Source organism: Hypanus sabinus, chromosome 2, assembly GCF_030144855.1.
Source record: "Hypanus sabinus isolate sHypSab1 chromosome 2, sHypSab1.hap1, whole genome shotgun sequence".
NCBI lineage: Eukaryota > Metazoa > Chordata > Chondrichthyes > Myliobatiformes > Dasyatidae > Hypanus > Hypanus sabinus.
In genome coordinates this window covers 143,906,355-143,927,041 of record NC_082707.1, presented here as the reverse complement: position 1 = coordinate 143,927,041, position 20,687 = coordinate 143,906,355, and the positions used below count along the sequence as shown (strand labels likewise).

Here is a 20,687-nt window from a genome sequence, read left to right as displayed (position 1 = left end):
TAGACCAGTCAGTTGGGTGGTGTCACAGCAACAAACCTTGCACTCAACATCAGTAACAGCAAGAAATTGATTGTAGACTTCAGGAAGGGGAAGTTGAGGGAATGTACACCAGTCCCTCATTGATCAGCAGTAGAAAGAGTGATCAGTTTCAAGTTCCTGGGTGTCAACATCTCTGAAGATCTATCCTGAATCTAGCATATTGATGCAATTTAGTTCAAAGTACATTAATATGAAAATATGTATACTTTATAGAACTTTGAGATTTATACTCTTACAGGCAGCCATGAAACAAAGAACCCCTATAGAACTCATTAAAAACAAAGGAAGACCTTTAAATACCCAATGTGCAGAGAGAGAAAAAAAAACAAATCGTGCAAACAATAAAGTAAGCAAAAAGCATTCAGAACTGAAGTTCACAATGCCAGGCATCACTGAAGCCAATTCAGAAGTCCACAGATGCAGATTCAGCCTTGGTCCAGCAGCGTCAAGTGAATCCCACAAAGCAGTGAGTCAAACCAGCCCATCTCTTGCCTCTGACCTCAAATGTTTCAGTCTGCCCAGGTGCTTAAATCGTTCAAAACTCAGGTCATTCCTCGTCCTCAGGCTTGGGCTCAGTTGCCTTGATAAGGCCAGTACCCAAACTTCCTAAATTGGCTCAGGTCCTATCGAACAAACCTTGGCCCTTTCCATGCCTCAGATCTGCTGCATTGAATTGCCTCCAATTCCACTCCAGCCCAGACATACTGCATCTTTTCTGCCCCAGCAAGACACCAGTCACACCACAAAAATACTAGATCGTACAGGCAATTCAACTCAACTCTGACAGGAAAGCCACAGGTCAATGTCTGCAGTGATCATTTACCAGAAAAAGTGTGAACAACAAGGTATTTAGTTGCTTTTTTTGTTTCATCAGCCACCAGCAAGTTGTCATCCAAACCAGTAAGTAGCACCATCTTACAAAGAAGGCATGACCGTGGCTATATTTCATCAGGAGGTTGAGGGAACTTGGTCTAACACCAAAAACACACAGATTTCTACAGATGTCGAATGGAGAGTATTCTCTCCGGTTGCATCACCATCTGGCACAGAGAGGTCACAGCACAGGATCGGAAAAAGCTGCAGAAAATTACAAACTCAGCCAGCTCCATTATGGGCACTGGCCACCATCATTATGGTTCCCCATCATTCAAGATGTGTCTTCTTCTCATTGCGAGGTGGTGGTACAGGAGACTGAAGACACACGCAACGCTTTAGAAATAGCTTCTTCCCTACCGCCATCAGATTTCTGAATGGACAACAAACCCATGTACATTATCTCCACATTTTTCTCTCTTTTTGTACTACTTATTTAAGTTAACTTTTAAAAATATATATTTATTTTAATTTATAGTTTCCTTTATTATGTATTGCTACCGCAATACAAAAAATTTCACGACATATGCCAGTGATATTAAACCCAATTCTGATTGTTGTGTAATTGCTATTATGCCTTCCAAAATAATTAATAGTATTACAGGAAATTCTTGTTTAAAGGGGAATGACTAAAACTTTAAACATTACCAAGTATTAAAAAATGTATCTGCAGTTTGTTCATAAGTTTGCAGCTAATTGTTTAATCTGAGCAAAATCAAATTCCTCAAAAAAAGCATTGTTCAAAGCACAAACAAGTTGCACCCACACATTCCTTACATTTGCATATTCACTCTTTTTATACACTACTTGAATTAGTAAAAGATAGTTCCCTGCCAGCACCCTACACATTGTACTTAACTGTATGCCCAGATCAGAAATGTCACTTTTCACTGTGTGGCTCATTTATCAAGGTTCATCATATTGCAAATGCCTAAGTGTCCAACACTAATCCATTGACCAGTGAGCAATTAAGACTTGATTCTACAGCTTTATTTTCTAATCATTGCAATGCACTATTTGATGCTGTAGTTCAGCCATCTGTTCAGCAACCAGATGCTCGGTGGTACTGCATGATTGCTTTACTTCATGCAAGGTATTTCGTACAGCTTCAGCTAAAAGATTTGCATGGCAAGTTCATGTACAAGCCCCACCCAGCAAACCTCACAAAGCACCAGATGCAAATTGCTGATTCAAATCATGTTGGAAAGTCTGGTTCAAGGTACAGTCCAGTAATGCTGACTATAGCTGTGCCCCTGTTTTGTTGAAATCTAATAATTTAATACAATTTATGTCAATTTCTTCTTTGCTCCTCATAATTTTCATCTCTCCATTCTCGACTGACTGAACTTTTCAATATTTCAGTCGACTTCATAAATTTTCTAAATGACGGAGCCACAGCACCCACCCCACCCCCATACCAGACAGTGAAGTAGTTATTCAGAATGCTTTGTAGAAGTTTTGACAAACCAAATCTTTTTGAACTCCTAATGAAATATAGCCACCGTCTTGCCTTCTTTATAGATGTATCAATATTTTGCCACTAGGTTAGGTCCTCAGAGAAAGAAACTTGAAATTGTTCACTCCCTCCACTTCTGATCCCTTTGAGGCTTGATTTGTTTTCCCTCGTATTACCCTTCCTGAAGTCCACAATCAGTTCTTTGTTCATTCTACAATATAAGGAGCAAGAGAAGGTCATATGGCCTCACGCTCTCCCCCACATCTCCTAGCCTGCATCAGCTTATTTGTCCACAAACCTGATAAGTTACTGTCTTCAGTGACTCAATTGGTCAGATTGGCCAGAGTCATATACTGTGAGCTTTCAATACATTCAACCATTCAACTGAATGGAAAGAACAAATATTTATACTGATGCTCCACAATTAAGACACTGCTTAATTGTAAGAGGACCATCCGGTTAACTGATTTGCAGTTCTATTCTCTCTTCTCCCATTTCTTAAGTTACTATTTTTTTCTCTTCTAATCAGAGGCAAGTTTTATGATGCATGAAATTTTGGAAAACGATGACAATATACTCTATTGAAACACTTGCATACATGTCCTGAGGAATTATCAGCTTCTAGTCCAAATAATTCCTTTCAATGCCCATTTAAAAAGAAATGCTGATATCTTCCAGTTTCTTGTTCACTGCAGATTTGCCCAATAAAGAAGTTGCTGTGATTTCTTTCAAGAAGACACAAATATTTGTCTGACTTCTCCACAGTTTCCATAATGTAACTTTTCCTGTGCAAGACCGTAAGAAATTCAAGACTTACAAAAAAGCTGGATGAACTCAGCAGGTCAGGCAGCATCTGTTGAAAGAAGCAATCAACATTTCGGGTCGAGACCCTTCGTCAGGACTCAAATTCAAATTAGCTTTATCTAGTCTATTACTTTTTTTAAAAACATATTAACATATCAGATATACTTTAATTAGGAGAATTACAAAATACAGTTAATGGAATTCAATAAGACTAACTAGACCATAAATGTAAATTATGATTTCTCATGATGAAGGATTATTAGTCAAAATTCTGGCAGGCACCTACGTTCTACAATCTCTTTTTACAGGACATTCAGAATAATCTATCACAATTTAAGAGGCACTGTGATCAACTATGACCATGACCTTAGCGTACTTAAAATATCTCACTGCATCGTAATCCTCAAGTAATGATACATAAAGTGAATTAACTGTGCACAATTTATAATAATAAATCATGAATGAAAAAGAAAGCTAAAGAAATGCAAGTAATTTGAAATACGATGCTGAAGATGGCAAGACTTTTGCTTAATCAGTTTTTTGTCCATATACCTGACCAACATCGCATTATAAACAAGAGAAAATCTGTAGATGCTGGAAATCTGAGCAACACACACAGTCCTGCTGAAGGTTTTTGGCCTGAAATAGCAGCTGTAGTTTTTTCCACAGATGCTGCCTGGCCTGCTGAGTTCTTCCAGCATTTTGTGTGTGTAACATCATATTATAAAGATTGAGTCTAGTCCCACAGACAGGTCTTAGCAGCCATATCCTAAAGCTCTGTCCCTAGAATGCATGGACAGTCTTGGACTTTTGAACATTTAGTTAAAATGGTTCTATAGTCAATATTTAAACCTAGTTTTAATAGTTATAAAATAGAATGGTTCAGTTGTCTCATGAGAAAAGGTTAGACATCTGGGCTTGGGCTATTTAGTAGATGTGACTGTATTAAAGCAGATAAGACCATGAGGAGGTCTTAACAGATTGGATACAGGGAGGATGATTTTGCTTTTGGTAGAATTTAGAACTACAATTGGTCACTCAATCATGACAAAGATAAGGTAACAATTTTTCCTTCGGAGGGCTATGACTCTTCTGAACTTTCTTCGTCAAAGAATGGAAAAGTAAACTTGAATATCTGTAACACAGAGATTGATAAATTACTGATAAATGTGTGTGGTGGGAGAGGAGGTGAAACAATGCGTACAACAAGCTGGAGGAACTCAGCAGGTCGGGCAACATCCATGGAAATGAGCAGCCAACATTTCGGGCCGAGACCCTTCATCAGGTCCGTGGAAATGAGCAGTCAACGTTTCGGGCCTCCTCCACATCGGCGAGACCCGACACAGATTGGGGGACCACCTCATCGAGCACCCCCACTCTGTCCGCCACAACAGACAGGATCTCCTGGTTGCCACCCACTTTGACCCCAGCATCTGCACTGTACTTTGTGTGTAGGTGAAACAGTACTATGGGTAGGTTGGAAGGTACAGTTGAAGATAAAATCTGATCATATTTGTTCTTCTTGAACTGCAGAATGGGTTTAAAGGCTGAGTGCTTGGATTTCATATGTTAAAACAAAACACATAGAAATACTGAAACCAGGGCAGAATAAGGAAAACTTTTCCCACAGGATCAGCATTTCCATTTAATGCATTGGGGTTGCTGTTTGTAGTCGATAACTTCATCAATGCTACTCTACAGAGCTCACTGGTGACTCCAGTGGAATAAGCTGTATGCCCAAAGATGCGCATCTGACGACCAAATTGTTTTGGACCAACTCATTCGTCGAAATTCATGCAATAATCTGAACAGAGCCTCAGACAGCCGGCATTCAATGAAGTTCAAGGCTTAGCATGACACGGACAATGACGGGAACCAACATTGAGCCAACTAGATCCCGAGATCATGGCGTGCCAATAAAAACTGCAACATTTTGAAGACGTGATGCAGGCTGGCAGTGAATGTTGAAGCCACTCGGGCTCTGGCAAGGTGTAATGGAATTAGGATTCGTGATGCAATGGTGTGAGCATCGTCAAAAATGAAGGCAAAGAGGAAGTGGCTGGACGAGGTAATAGAAGTTACTGGAGTTTATCGAGCAAGCTAATGATCTGACAGGCTCTTACGATCTGAAACCGACTACACAGAACCACACCAATTAAAATCCACAACACAAGCACCCATTGAGGGAGGCCCACCCAATCAATTAATATTGTAAACGGAGTCGGGGCCGTCACGGAACACAGGCGACTCAAAGCAAAGTTGCTCGGGTTTTCCACTGACATGCAGCGGATCGGCGAGACGGAGACACCCACCCAGAAGCGCGCCGCCCAGGCTGCCATGGCCACGCTTGGCCCGAGGTGACGCCACCCGGCTCCGCACAGCTGCGCCATCCAACCGCCTGTCCCTCGCGCACATCCGCCGCTCCCCCCTGCGTCACCGCCGGGCGACCGTCCGGACAACAGAGGCTGCCCCGGCCGCCTCAGTATCTCGCTGTGGATAACGGAAGAGTAGTGTAACCGCACGGACCAGTCACCTATTCGTCCCCACAACGTTAGGAGCGCGGCCGGTAAACCATCTAACCCCACCGTTCGCTCAGGTGCTTGACAACGGCCGGAAGTCGGGATGACGCCAGCATCTACCCATGGTTCTCAGAGGGGGCAAATTTGAAGGGGCCTTTGGTGTGAACCGTTGCTCTGAACCTTTATCCGGGGGAGGGATGGGAGAAAGTTGGTTGTGCTCCTCTTGGCTCTTTTGTTAATGGGGACCGGGCCCGCGGCCGCGCCGGAGCGCTCGGTTGGCTGCCGTGCTTGTGCCGCGGTGCAGGAGGTGTCCGGGCGCCGGGCGGTTGGTTTCCAATGATGTCAGAAGTGCGGTCGGAGCGCGGTGCCCTGTGGTCGGACGCTGAGACCCTGGCGCTGATCGCCGTCTGGAGTGAGGAGAATGTACAGACGGCGCTGGACGAGCAGCTCAGGAACAGCCATGTTTTTAAGTTCATCTCGTCGCAGTTGCTGGACCAGGGTTACATCCGCACCCCGGAGCAATGTCGCATCCGCATCAAGGGGCTGAAGAGGAAATACACACTGGCCAAGGACAGCATCAGGCGGGGCTGCAGCGCCAGTGGCAGGAAGATTTGCCGTTTCTACGAACAGCTGGACGCGGTGCTTGGCACCCGGGTTGCCAATGAACGGCCCGTGGTCATTGACGCGATCGCGACACCCGGCGAGTCGCAAGATATTAAAGAGGAGCAAAATAGTCCGCATTCTGATATAAGTCAAAGAGTGGAATGCCACAATGGCCATTGTTCCTCGGAGGAGCCCGATCATTCGATGGGAGAGACCAGCAACCGGCAATTTGAGCCTCAGCCCTCTACCAGCGCTTTCTGTAGTAAGTCTAATTTCCTCTTCCTTTTAGAAAGAACAAATATTAGTTTAAAACTGGTGCAGTGTGTGGAAGTAGAAATGTCCTAATCGTTACCTGTCGAATAAGTTACAGTTCAGTAATTTAGAAAGCGGAGGAAAACTGTTCTAACGATAATAGAGGATGTAATAAAGTTGATCCCCCCAACGCATGTTTTTATCTAGATCACTAAATTTACTTGAGCTTATGTTTTTTTGTACGTAACTACGATGCAATCCCCAATTTCTCAATTTTTAAAATTTATGAACTCTCGACTCATAAAGTAAAGTTTACAAATACAACTTGATTGCCCGTAATTCTTGGCCCCAATACTTTTGACGGGTTCTTTTGTCTGTGTGTATTCTAATTCATTGGTTACACGTTCGTTTTCATTCTTCATAGACTTTCTCGTGTGCAGGCCAAGCCGTGACAACAACATGATTGTGCGGCATATTTAACTATGAATTGTTTTTCAGGAGTAAATAACGGTTAGTTTAAGTAATCACCAAATGTTAAGCACTTCTCAGAAACCGCTCCAATCAAGATAAAATTTCAAATTATGGGCTATTTTCCACGTTTTTTTTTAAATAAAGGTCTCTTTTAGTAAAGGAGTTCCCGTTTAGTGTGTTGAATTCTGGTATGTTATTCACGTGTGCAGGCAAGATTTGTTTTCCTCTTGTTCTTGATGGGGCAGGGAACCTCTGCAGCCTCTTCCACAAACTTGTTAGTCAGAGAATTTTCCATTCCTGAATTATTGGCTATGAAAAAATAACTTCCTTAACTAAATATTTATGATTTGTTGGAGAACTCTGGTGCTTATTTTACGTGCGTTTTTTTTTTGGTCAGAGATAACGTGGTTGGGCAGTGTTTACAAACATAATCCAGAATAATTACCTTGCACCTTTTGGATTGATTGTACGTATTGGCGCCGGAGTGCACGGATATTTTTGGAACGGGTGCCATTTACTGGGATTTTATTTTTTACTTGGATGATATTTTACATTTTCTGGAGTTTTAACTCGTAATGAAGAGTATTATGATACAAGCTTTTGTCTTGGATTTTGTTCATGTTGGAAAGATTTTGGTGAGCCAGGCTGTGTTTTTGTGGGTGTACAGTATTATTTAAGCGGTAGTCCAAGTTTCTCATCAATGCTCTGTACGTAATAATGATGAAGTTGTAATGTTAGTGATGTTGCTGAATAACAAGGTCTGTGGTTGGCTTTATTCTTTTGTTAGGAATAGCCCTTGCGTGGTATCTTGGTAGTTTAAGTGTTCCTGCTACTTATCAACCCAAACTGAATATTGAACATATTTCATTGCATACAGATATGCTTCATTATTTGAAGAGTTCTGTGTGAAACATTTGCTGCAGCCATCAAAACACATCCCAGCCAATGACTTGCCAGTGGAGGCGTTCAAGCACTCCAGAGTAGAGAAAAGCCTGTTCCTAGTGGATCAGGGATCTGAGGTATGAGAAATAATTACATTCTGAGTTTGAGCCCGTTAAGAAGGTAGCTGAAAGGATAATCTGAGGTAAATAAGTTGGAATCTTCCTTGAAATCATTGTTTAACCAGTTTGTTGAAACGTAAACAGAATTTTTAGTAAAGTTATTCCGTTATAGAAGTGCAGAATAGAATTCTGACTAGTGTTGGCAAAACTCCTTGCAGTCATTAGAAAAAAGTATTATGATGCTGCATTGGGGTCACTATTGGAGCTGTGGGATTGATACACTCAGTTTGCTGAATGCTCATCCCTGTATGAAAGCAGTTTGCTTTGTGAACCTTCTGTGTTTGTATTAATGGTTTGAATTTTCTAATGATATATGACTGTAAGGTATGAAAACAGAAAAAAACTAAAACACTCATCAAGCCAGGCAGCATCTGTGGAAAGGAGAATGGTCTGAAACTCTGCCAGAATCTCATCTCAGAAGTGGTTGAGTGTTTCCAGCATTTTCTTTTTTATATATCAGATTTCTAACACCTGCTTCTAAACAAAAAGCTGGTAGAACGTCAAAAAGTTCTTTTCCCATTATCCAATGATTCCAATACCAGTCTATATATTATGTACATGCAGATATCTTGTGCAAATTTGCAGGCATTATATACCCATGTTACATAACTGGGTACCTTTTTTTTAAGAAACCTGTTTTATTTTCTTCCCCTCAACTATTTGAAGCAACTGAGGGGCCTGTGCAATTTTAATTGTTTAATCTTGGCTGGTAACTCCTGTTCTTGATCATTCCACTGCATAAAGCTGCCAACAACACAAGAATCAAAAAAAATTATTCCAAGTTAATTTGTTCAGCAAGGACAACTAGATTACATAACTCAGAACATTTTAGTCTTTTCATCATACTACCATAGTATATTTTGTGAAGATTACCACTGTAATTTTACAGTCCTGGATCAACTCGTGAACTGATGTTAGTGATGTAATTCTGATAAATTTTATTTCTGATGTATCACACCTATATCTGCTGGAGGTAAGTGAATATAAAGTTCAAATAAATTTATTATCCAAGTACATATGTCACCATATACAACCTGAGATTCATTTTCTTATCAGCATACTCAATAAATCTATAATAAAATGATAACCATAATAAAATCAATGGAAGATTGCACCAACGTGGGCGTTCAACCAGTGTGCAAAATACAACAAACTGCAAATACAAAAAAAAGGAGGGAGGGAGAAAAGACAAAATGAGATGAAGAGTCCTTGAAAGTGAGTCCATAAGTTGTGATTACATTTCAATGATGGGGCAAGTGAAGCTATCCCCTTTGGTTCAAGATCTGATGATTGAGGGGCAGTAACTGTTCCTGAACTGGTGGTGTAAATCTTGAGGATCCTGTACCAGCTTTCTGATGGCAGCAGTAAGAAGAGAGCATGTCCAGTGTGGTGGGCATCCCTGATGATGTCTGCAGTTATTGTCTTCATGGGGTATATAGTAAATGTGTAAAATTGCAATAAAGTGACCAATTTGCATAATAAGTTGTTATTGCTATTATAACATAAGAAAAAAAATACATTGAGCTAAGTGACTGCTCTTAACATCTTTGTAGAAATAATCTACAAAGATGTTAAGAGCTTCTTAAGAAATAATCTAATAAAAAGTAAGGATGTTCACTGATGATTACTCAGTGTACCACTAGCAATTCATCACAAAAATAAAGACAGGTAAGCCTTTCCAACATCTGCAAGCCACAAGTCAAGAATGCAATGGGGGTAACTCTTTGTTTACCTATTGAGTGCAGCTCCTATAAATCATGTAAAAGTATTTTCAGCACTGGTATAACTGCAGTGAGCTTGCTGCCTCCTTTTCTGATATTCCATTCAAAAGTTTGAGCATGATTAATACTTTTATTCTTAGGTGGTCCCTGAGGATTAAAAATGATTTACTTCCATTCCAGTTATTTATGGCCATTTAAGACCTTGAGATTCTGCCACGAATGGACAGGGTGGTCATTGGTGAGCCAGAGTGCTGCTCCTGCTGTTTTTGACAGGTTCCTATTGTGTTGGCTGAGGTTCTAACTGATATCCTGAATACTCCGCCTCTCTCAGTTGTGTGTCAGGATTCTCAGGAATTTGTTCAGATTTTGCATTTGACTAAGAGCGTTGGGAATATTTTTAAATCTTTTACTTTGTGTGTCTAATAATCTCTTTGACAGCCCATAGTAGAATATTTGTTTTTGGAATTTGGTATTGGCCGTGCTGACAATGTGCCCTACCCAACAGAACAGACTGTTCTCAGTGTTGTAGATGTTGCTCTGAGGAAGAATACTGATCATGCTTGCTCATTTGGAGGATTTAGTGAAGGTAGTGTTGGTTAAGCCTTTCAATGCTTTGAGGTGCTGAATGTCAAGCATAGGAGGATAGAGATTGCGGTTGGTAGACCATAGTTTTGTGTTCATTTTGAGGTCTTCATCTTCAGAATTGATTTTTGTTAGCTGAAATTATTGTGGACAATGGAAGTCATGGTGAGTTTCATCATTGATGTTTGACTTCATTGAGAGATGCTACCACAGTTTTCATTGTTTGTCATTGGCTTTTATTGTTCTGGAAGGTGGTGCTGTTGTATAGTGTCGGCAGTGTGGTAGAGTATGTTTGTATCATGAATATTGATGTATGGTCAACCTCTTGGCTTCATTGAACTAGTCAATAATGTCTTGGGGATTAATCTTCCAGTATGCATAGACCCAAGCTGCAACTACAGGACTGATGTTGGGGTGACTGGGGAGTGACGCAGTTTAAATAATAGTTACATTCCAGCTGATAGCATGTTGATGATAACATATAACATTACAGAGGAAAAACATTTGTTTGGGGGGGAGTGACAGAATAGTGAGGTGATCTTGTAAGAGTGGTGATGCTGAGATTGGACCTGTTTTAGCATTATTGGTTGAGATCAAGACATTTATACCACCATGAAGAAAAGTTGGAGATAACTTTCGGTGGGGAGCCAAATTTAAGGGTGCTTCAAAGACCTCTATTTACTGTATTGGAAGGTTTTAGTGAGGTTCAGAAAGGTCACAGTCATTGGCACTGTTTCCTATATTTCTCGAAGTTGTTGTGCAGCAAAAGTCATGTTTTGGTGTACCTCTGGAAGCACAGAATCCAATAGATTATTAAACAGCTCTCCTGCCATTGGTCATCACAGTTAGACTCCTCTCTTGAGAACGGTTGTCATTGTAACATCTGTGTTCCCCTGGAATGTTCACCTCTTCCCAGATGTAGATGATGTTGTAGTGACTGTACAGTAAGTTTTATAACTTTTGTTAGAACATCTTTTGTTTCTGAGGCTTTGTCCTTTAGTTAATAAATCATCTCATTCATTTATTTCTTGTCAGGCATTTCTAGTTGGCAGTGTTATTTTCTAAATTTAAGGGGTTTGGCTGCTCTGTTAGACAATAAATAATTAGCTCTGAGAATTCAGTGAGGAGTGGAATTAGGAGTAAGCCAGAACGAATTGCTACATTCATGAAGTAGGCTTCACCATCAATAAAGAGCTTCTTTGCTGAACTAACAACTGAATTAAGAACTGAATGTCTCTTGATCCTCCAACCTGTGTTCCCAGTGGAAACAGCATGTGACAGTGATCAGATTTTATTCCACCAACCTGCAAACTTGGGTGTTTGGTGCGACAAAGGAGATACCTGCATTCACCCGACACAAATCCCAGACAGAAACAAACTAAGTGTCATGATGGAGAGAAAATTAAGTGTGGAGTGTTAAGTAAGGAAGGAGTAGAGAAGCTTATTTGAAGTGGGATCTACTTCCAGAGTAAATGCTTACATGTTGATCTTATTGTCACTAGCTACAATGGAATTTAGGGTAAAAATATTGGTTAAAGGAGTAGGATTTGTTGAGCATTTTGAAGGATATAAGCATTGCATGAATGTTGGAGCAGTTAAATTCAGGTACAATGAAAAGTCCAGAAAAAAGACATCTTGAAATTATTTAGTGAATGATATCAGAGTTGAAAAGTGGTAAAACACGGCAGAGTTTGAAAATGAGTGAAAGGGTATACTGTGGGAGTCACTGCATTAGAATTTTCAAGACTAGGGGTTATGGATGAATGATTCCATGGCAGGTGGACTGAGGCTGGATACAACTGTGTGATTTCCTGGATATTTGTTCTGAAAGTGAGAAGGGCCCATTCCTGTGCCGCACTCATCTTCGTTCTAAGCTGACTTTTAAGTAATGATCGAGTTGAGTTGGTTAATGAAGAGAAAGATTGAAACTTGCTGGTTCATGACAGTAATTAGAGAATGAATATGTCTTCTTGCTAATAGGCTAGCTCCTGTTTAATTGGGCATTTTCCTGTGTATTGTTTGCACAAGCCCACTTGCCTTCAGGGAAGATTAACCTGAAGGTTAGGTCTCTACAGCCATGTGGTGAGGTGGAGCAGTGAATAGCCTTTGAATAGCATACCTTTAAGGACCTGCTTCTTGATATCAGAGACATTGAATTACTTTTGTTTATCTGATAATCAAAGCTTGTGAGAACTGCTTAGTAATGTAAAATCAAAAATATGAATAAACTGACAAGACTTAATTTTGACTGCATTATTAAAATATTGTTTTGATAGTTCACCCCAATGGAGCTATGGATAAGAACCACATAATATTTGGTGAATGTGTCCACCACTACTATTATGACTGGAAATTTGTGGTTTCCTTTGATCTAATTATTTTTCAGTTTACCATCATTCTTTTGCTTAGGTGAGGCATGTTTCAAATATGTTGTACTTTTGTTTTCAGCTCCCCGTGTTCGGCGTATGCATTCATCTCTACCCTTTGCACCTCAGCCGAAGAAAGCCAAGAAGCATTCACTGGAGGACATAATGGATGGGATGATGGAGAAGTTTATTCGCTACAGTGAAGCTGCAGATGAAAAATTTCTCCGTTACATGGAGGCATCAGAGGAACGGTTTGCTCGTCTTGAACAGCTCCGCATGGAAATGGAGGAGAGAATGAGGCAAAGTGATAGAGAGCATGAAGCTCGTGTTCTATTCATGCTAGGACAGATGATGGGCCATAATATGGCTGACTTTCCTTCCACATCTACAGCTACTGAAAGTGAAATAACTGAAAGGAAAGTATTTTAGGCTACCCTTCAACTTTTTTTTAAACAAAGTTGTGTCTTTATTGCATATTTTTATTTTGTATACAGTATGTTTTCCAATCTGACTGAATACAGGTTCAAAACAACAATATTTTTTAATTCTTCAGAGTTAGCATGTTAAATAACAAATCAATTTCTTTGGAAAAGTTATTGAGAGTGATAGCTCAACTTTGAACCATTCTTTTAAGGGGTTTAAATTCAGTGCAAGGATTGAATTCACATTTCAACCAATATAAAGTCAAGAGAAAATAATTGTAGCAGGCAAAGTCATCACTTTTCATGTTAAGGTTTGCATAGGACTTAAATAGGTACACTATTTAAGTATTTTTTAACTATTGTTCTAAGTGATGGCAATACAATGAACATCAAATCGACGCAATGTGCTCTTTCAAATTGTATGTAGAAAAATATTTTGCATCATCCACTCTCCTGCTTTCATTTTGTTCCCTTTTATTCCAAAGCACTACTAGATTTGCTGTCACATTACAGATCTTTCATTCAGTTGGTTTTGAGTAATGATTATTTCACCACATGTGCAGTTAGCAATGCTTCAGTAAATGGAAATCTTACAATGCTCTATTAAGGGCAGTACTCCATATTGAGAGATATATTGTTCCTTGTTAGAACTTAGTCCTAATAGCATGAACTGCAATTGAGTGCGTGTTTTTTTTTTCTCATTTATTCAAATATTGTCTGATTTGTTGACATTCCAGTAAGGCTTATATGGCTTTAAGGGGACCTTTCCCCTTTTCTGTGCTGTGGCAAGTGCTCAACTACGGTGTTTACTATTGTTATCTCAATGAAAAAGTCAATCTTCTGTTCCCAACAGGACAATAAGTATTTGTTTCTATTTTTTTTTAAATGCTTTTTAAATTTTTAAGCATTGAAGTAAATTTTTTTAGGTGATGTAGGAAACTGAGTACTACTAACATTGCGGTATTTGCTTTCGATGTGTATTTGATTTGTGATGTATTTATTTCCACATTGACCATGATGAAATTAAATCAAGCTAATGTTGCTCTTGGCAAGGAGTCAATAACTCCCAAGAATTTTGGGTAAAATCTTTAAACCATTTACCCAAGTAAGTGAATACAATTGCTTGGAATGCACACTGGACATACATGCATTTCCTTTCAACAACTTTGTTTGTTGCTTTTGTTTTGAGTTTTGCAGCTAAGCTGTTCTTTCCAAATTAATTTATTCATAATTGGAATCCTATGAGCCTTTAAATGTGATTGGCAAATGATGACTTTGCATACAGTTATCATTGTAAAATGGCTCAGTTAATCTTTGGTTGTCAACAAAGGTGAGTTAGTTAATTATTTTTTAACTTGCAATGAATGTAACTAGATAAGGATGCTGAAAAATGGTAAGTTAATTGGTTATTGGTGTTGGTTGAAATGACAGTGTTTCTGCTTGCGTACTGATCCTTAGTTGTCATTGTGTGCTTTATCTTGGCAGACACATATTAATATTTAATACTGGTAGGTACTAAAAAGCATATGTTAATAGAAGTTCAATTTAAAGTTGTGTGACATCACTTTTTAGTTACTGAATTTCATATTTGGTACTTTCAGTTGGTCTCCTTTTTTAACCTGGAAGAACTGTTAAATTACAGAAAATGTAAACTGAAGAGAGATCTGTTTAGCCATAGAAATGGAGGATTAACTGCCACTGAAGAATTTTAATTTTTAGTGGAAACTTGCAGCTACTGTTGTGTCCACTTAAGATGAAGATTAATGGAGGGGATCTGGAGTATGAATTTTCACTGCTAGCCAGTTATAATTTGGGAGGGGGGGGCGTCTTTTTTGAATAGGTTGGGGTATAAAGTGCATTTGTGTTTTAAACAACTGAATTGGATGATTTATCCATGAATTGTAAATAGATCTATTTCCAATGGGAAAAGAATCCATTCTCTTTCACCTTCAAGTATTTTTATAATTTTATATTGTAGAATTAACTGTTACTTAAGTAAAATAAAATATTAATATGGAGATTTGGTTTCACAGTGTGAACTCTGTCAGTATTCAGAAAGTAGACACCATGAAAAAAAAGTCAAAGGTTCACTTGCTGGTTTAAAAAAATGGAAGAAAAAGATTTTTTAGAGACAAAGAATGCCTTGTAAAGTATTTTTATTCCAGAAAAAAAATCAGACTCAAACTGCAAATGTCAAAATTTTCTGTTAATTATGACTAGTAATGTTCCTTTGTGATGGTGTTTCTTTACTTCTATCTTTCTTCCTTGTGCATAATTTATTCTGACTTGTTTATTTTCACTGTGGAGAACAGAACATACTTGCCACATTGTGAGGCCATAAAATATAGGAACAGAATTAGGCCACTTTGGTCCATCGTGTCTGCTCTGCCATTCCATTATGGCTGATTTAATATTCCTCAACCCCATTCTCCTGCTTTCTCCCCGGAATCTTTGACACCCTGACTAACTAAGAACTTATCAGGCTCGGCTTTAACTATACTCGATGACTTGCCATTTACAGCCATCTGTGGCAATGAATTCCACAGATTCACCACCCTCTGGCAAAAAATTCTTACTCATTTCTGTTCTAAATAGACATCCTCTGTTCTGAAGCTGTGCCCTCTGGTCCTAGACTTCCCCCAGCATAGGAAAACTCCTCTCCACATCCACTCTATCTCAGCCGTTAAATATTCAATTGGTTTCAATGAGAACTTCCCCTCATTGTTCTAAACTCCATTAAGTACAGGCCCAAGGCCATCAAGTTGACCTCATATGTGATTCCTTTCATTCCTGGAATCATTCTTAAGAACCTCTTCTGCAATACCAGCACATCTTTTGGAGAAAAGGCCCAAAGCTCCTCAAAATATTCTACGTGCTGACTGATCAATACCTTATAAAGCTTCAGCATCACATCCTTTTTTAATATTCTAGTCCTCTCAAATTGCATTTGCCTTAACTTACCACCAAGTCAACGTGCTTTTTGGGAATTCTGCACGAGGACTCTCAAGTCCCTTTGCATCTCTGATTTTTGAATTTTTTTTTTCCCCTATTTGGAAAATGGTTTACACCTTTATTCCTTTGACTGAAGCACACGACCATACACTCCCCAACACTATTCTTTGCACATTCTCCTAATCTAATTCCTTCTGCAGACTCCCTGTTTCCTCAATATTATCAGCACCTCCACCTATCTTCATATCATCTGCAAACTTGGGCACAAAGCCATCAATTCTGTCACCCAAATCATTGGCATAGAATGTGAAAAGGAGCGGTCCCTTGCAGAACTCCACTTATCACTGGCAGCCAATTATAAAAGGCCCCCTTTATTCCCACTCTTTGCCTCTTGCCAGTCAGCCAAACTTCTATCCATGCTAGTATCTATTATAATACCATGGGTTCTTATCCTGTTAAGCAGCCTTGTGTGTGGCACCTTGTTAAAGGCCTTCTGAAAATCCCATTAAACTACAACCATTAACTCTCCTTTGTCTATCTTGCCTGTAATTTCATCAAAGAATTCCAACAGATTTGTCTGGCAAGGTTTCCCCTAAAGGAAACAATGCTGACTTCAGCTTATTTTATCATGTGCCTCCAAGTATCCTGAAACCTCATCTTTAATAATGGACTCCAATATCTTCTCAACCATTTAAGTTGGGTTAACTGGCCTACAATTTCCTTTCTTCTGCTTCCCTCCCTTCTTAATGTGTGAAGTGATATTTGTAATTTTCCAGTCCTCAGGAACCATTTGAGAATCTAGTGATTAGTGAAAGATTATTACTAATGCCTCCACAATCAATTTAGCTGCTGCTTTCAAATCTCAGGGTAACTATAGACCTTTCAGCTTACCAAGCACCTTCTCCTTAATAATAGCAACTTCTAACCCTGGCACACTCAGATTTCTGACATGCTGCTTTTGTCTTCCACAGTGAAAAATGATGCAAAATACTTACTAAGTTTGTCTGCCGTTTCTTTGTCCTCCAATACTACCACTACATCATTTTCCAGCTGTTGAATATACACTCTTGCCTCTCTTTATTCTTTATACAGTATATCTGAAAAAACTTTATCTATCTTTGATATCAGCTAGCTTACCTTCATATTTCATTATTTCTCTCTGACCTTATTTGTTGCCTTCTGTTGGTTTTTAAAACCTTCCCATTCCTCTAACTTCCCACCAATTTTTGCTATATTATATACCCTCTTTTGCTTTTATGCTGTCTTTGACTTGTCTTGTCAGCCATGTTTGCCTCATCGTGTCTTTACTACATCTTTGAGAATCATCTATCCCATGCCTTAGGAATTGCTCCCAGAAACTCCAGCCTTTCCTGTTCTGCTGTCATCCCTGTTGTTGTCTACTTACGGTCCTCCTCTCTCATGCCTCTACAATTCCCTCTACTCCTCTTATACTGTTACCTCTGACTTTATCTTCTTCCTCTCAAATTGCGGGGTGAATTTGATCATATTATGATCGCTTCCTCCTAAGGTTTCCTTTACCTTAAGATCCCAAATCCAGTTCATTATACATAACCTAATCCAGAATGGCCTTTCCCCTAGTAGGCTCAACCATAAGCTGCTCTGAAAAGCTATCTTGTAGGCATTCTACAAATTTCCTCTCAAGTTCCAGCACCAATCTACCCACATATTGAAATCCCTATGACTATTGTAACGGTGCCCTTTTTGCATGCCTTTTCTACAAACCCCATTTCCAGAAAAGCTGGGATATTTTCCAAAATGCAATAAAAACAAAAATCTGTGATATGTTAATTCACGTGAACTTTTATTTAACTGACAAAAGTACAAAAAAAAGATTTTCAATAGTTTTACTGACCAACTTAATTGTATTTTGTAAATATGCACAAATTTAGAATTTGATGGCTGCAACACACTCACAAAAGTTTGGGATAGAGTTAAAATAAGATTGAGAAGTACACAGAATATTCAAGTAACACCGGTTTGGAAGACTCCACATTAAGCAGGCTAATTGGTAGCAGGTGAGGTATCATGACTGGGTATAAAAGTATCGTCCATCAAAGGCTCAGTCTTTGCAAGCAAGGATGGGTTGTGGCTCACCCCTTTGTCCCAAAATTCGTGAGAGAATTGTTAGTCAGTTCAAAAGGAATATTTCCCAGAGAATTTAGGTCTTTCAACATCTACAGTACATAATGTTGTGAAAAGATTCAGAGAATCCAGAGACATCTCAGTGCGTAAAGGGCAAGGTCGGAAACCACTGTTGAATGTGTGTGATCTTCGAGCCCTCAGACGGCACTGCCTAAGAAACTGTCATGCTACTGTGACAATTATAGCCTCCTGGGCTCGGGAGTACTTTGGAAAACCATTGTCACTGTGGTGAACTACATATACCTGTCTGGACACGCCCCCTGCTGACTGCTCCTGTGGCTCCTCCCACAGACCCCTGTATAAAGGCAATCAAGGCCTGAGCCCGGCCTCTCAATCTCCAGGATGTAGTATGGTGGTCACTCACTGCTTGTTCCTTCTTCCAGTCAATAAAAGCCGATATCTCGCCTTTATGTCTCAGATGGTGCATCAGTCACTTAACACAGTCCGTCGCTGCATCTAGAAATGCAACTTGAAACTGTATTACGCAAGGAGGAAGCCATACATCAACTCTATGCAGTGACGCTGGGTTCTCTGGGCCCGAGCTCATCTCAGATGGACCGAAAGACTGTGGAACCGTGTGCTGTGGTCGGATGAGTCCACATTTCAGCTCGTTTTCGGAAAAAATGGGCATTGAGTTCTCCGTGCCAAAGATGAAAACGACCATCCTGATTGTTATCAGCGAAAGGTGCAAAAGCCAGTATCTGTGATGGTATGGGGGTGCATCAGTGCCCACAGCATGGGTGAGTTGCATGTATGTGAAGGTACCATTGACTGTGAGGTGTATATTAGGATTTTAGAGAGACATATGTTGCCATCAAGGCGACGTCTCTTCCCAGAACGTCCATGCTTATTTCAGCAGGACAATGCCAGACCACATACTGCACAGGCTACAACAGCGTGGCTTTGTAGACACAGTGCATGTGCTTGACTGGCCTGCTGCCAGTCCAGATCTATCTCCTATTGAAAATGTATGGCGCATCATGAAGAGGAGAATCAGACAATGGAGACCATGGACTGTTGAGTAGCTGAAGTCTTATATCAAGCAAGAATGGGCAAAATTTCCAATTGCAAATCTACTACAATTAGTATCCTCAATTCCAAAATGATTAAAAAGTGTTATTAAAAGGAAAGGTGATGTAACACAATGGTAGACGTGCCTCTGTCCCAACTTTTGTTGAGTGTGTTGCAGCCATCAAATTCTAAATTTGTGTATATTTACAAAATACAATTAAGTTGGTCAGTAAAACTATTGAAAATCTTTTCTTTGTACTTTTGTCAGTTAAATAAAGGTTCACGTGAATTAACATATCACAGATTTTTGTTTTTATTGCATTTTGGAAAATATCCCAACTTTTCTGGAAATGGGGTTTGTATATCCTCTTGTAATTTGGATCAGAGGTCTGTGTATAACTTTCATAGAGGCTTTTTACCCTTGCAGTTTCTTAACTCTATCCACAAGGATTCTACATCTTTCCGTTCTATGGCACCTCATTCGAATGATTTGATTTAATTTTTTAGCAATAGAGCCACCTAACCCCCCCCCCCCCCACCACCCCGCCTACCTGCCTGTACTTTTAATATATTGTGTATACTTGGATGTTTCGCTCCCAACCATGATATTCTTTCAGCCACAACTCATTGATGCCTACAATGCCATACCTGGCACAAACTATCCTACAAGATCATCTACCTTATTCCATATACTGCATGCATTCAAATATAACAACTTCAGTCACCCATCACCCTTTTTGATTTTTGAAACCATATTTCATTTCAGTTCATCCCACTGCTTGCAATTTTGCCCTATTATCTCTACACACTGCTGTGGCTTGTATAGCATCTGCCTCATCTTCAGCCTATCAGTCCGGTTCCCAACCCCGGCCGAACCTTCTCCAACAGTTATAGCAAACTTGCCTGTGAGAATATTGGTCCCCTTGGGTTCAGGTGTAACCTGTCCTTTTTGTACCTGTCATATCTTCCAAATAGATCCCTGCCCCCTGCACCATTTTCTCAGCCACTTGGTCATCTGTACTATCATCCTATTCATCCCCTGATTAGCACATAGTACTGGGAATAAACCAGAGATGACTAACTTGGAGGTCCTGCTCCTCAGTTTCTTCCCTGACTCCCTATGCTCACCATGTAGGACCTCTTTTCCCCATTTCTACCTAAGTCAATAGTGCCGATGTGCACCGCAACATCTGACTATTCACCCTCCCTGTTGAGAATCTTCTACAGGCTCTGAGATATCTAGGACCCCAGCAGCTGAGAGGCAACACACGATCCTGGTGTCTCTTTTGCAGCCACAGAAATTGAGTCTCCTATCACTATCCCTTTTCTGCTGAGCCTCAGAGCTGGCCACAGTGTCACCGGCCTGGCTGCTGCTATTTTGTCCTGATGGAT

The 20,687-nt window shown here is 39.8% G+C and overlaps 2 protein-coding genes across 4 annotated transcripts in view; one reads left to right on the top strand and one right to left on the bottom strand.

Moving 5' to 3' along the window:
- nubpl (nucleotide binding protein-like) overlaps positions 1-5,964 on the bottom strand; it is a 54,209-nt gene extending 48,245 nt beyond the window's left edge. Inside the window, exon 1 of one of the 3 annotated variants that reach the window (XM_059956311.1) lies at positions 5,485-5,964. In XM_059956311.1, coding sequence (XP_059812294.1) covers positions 5,485-5,562 — 78 coding nt within the window. In that variant the 5' untranslated portion in view covers positions 5,563-5,964. The remainder of the gene's footprint in view (positions 1-5,484) is intronic. The other 2 variants (XM_059956302.1, XM_059956319.1) reach the window with 2 other exon arrangements.
- A 62-nt stretch (positions 5,965-6,026) lies between these two features.
- Positions 6,027-15,187, top strand: LOC132384808 (myb/SANT-like DNA-binding domain-containing protein 2). The gene is made up of 2 exons (XM_059956342.1): positions 6,027-6,556; positions 12,830-15,187. Exons 1-2 carry the CDS (start codon positions 6,028-6,030, stop codon positions 13,174-13,176), a joined length of 876 nt encoding a protein of 291 aa, XP_059812325.1. The 5' UTR covers position 6,027; the 3' UTR covers positions 13,177-15,187.
- The last annotated feature ends 5,500 nt before the right edge of the window (positions 15,188-20,687 follow it).

Coding starts and splice junctions, on each gene's coding strand:
- LOC132384808 (XM_059956342.1), top strand. CDS start 6,028: ATGATGTCAGAAGTGCGGTCGGAGCGCGGTGCCCTGTGGTCGGACGCT. Junction 6,557..12,829: donor CTCTACCAGCGCTTTCTGTA/GTAAGTCTAATT, acceptor TTTTGTTTTCAG/CTCCCCGTGTTCGGCGTATG.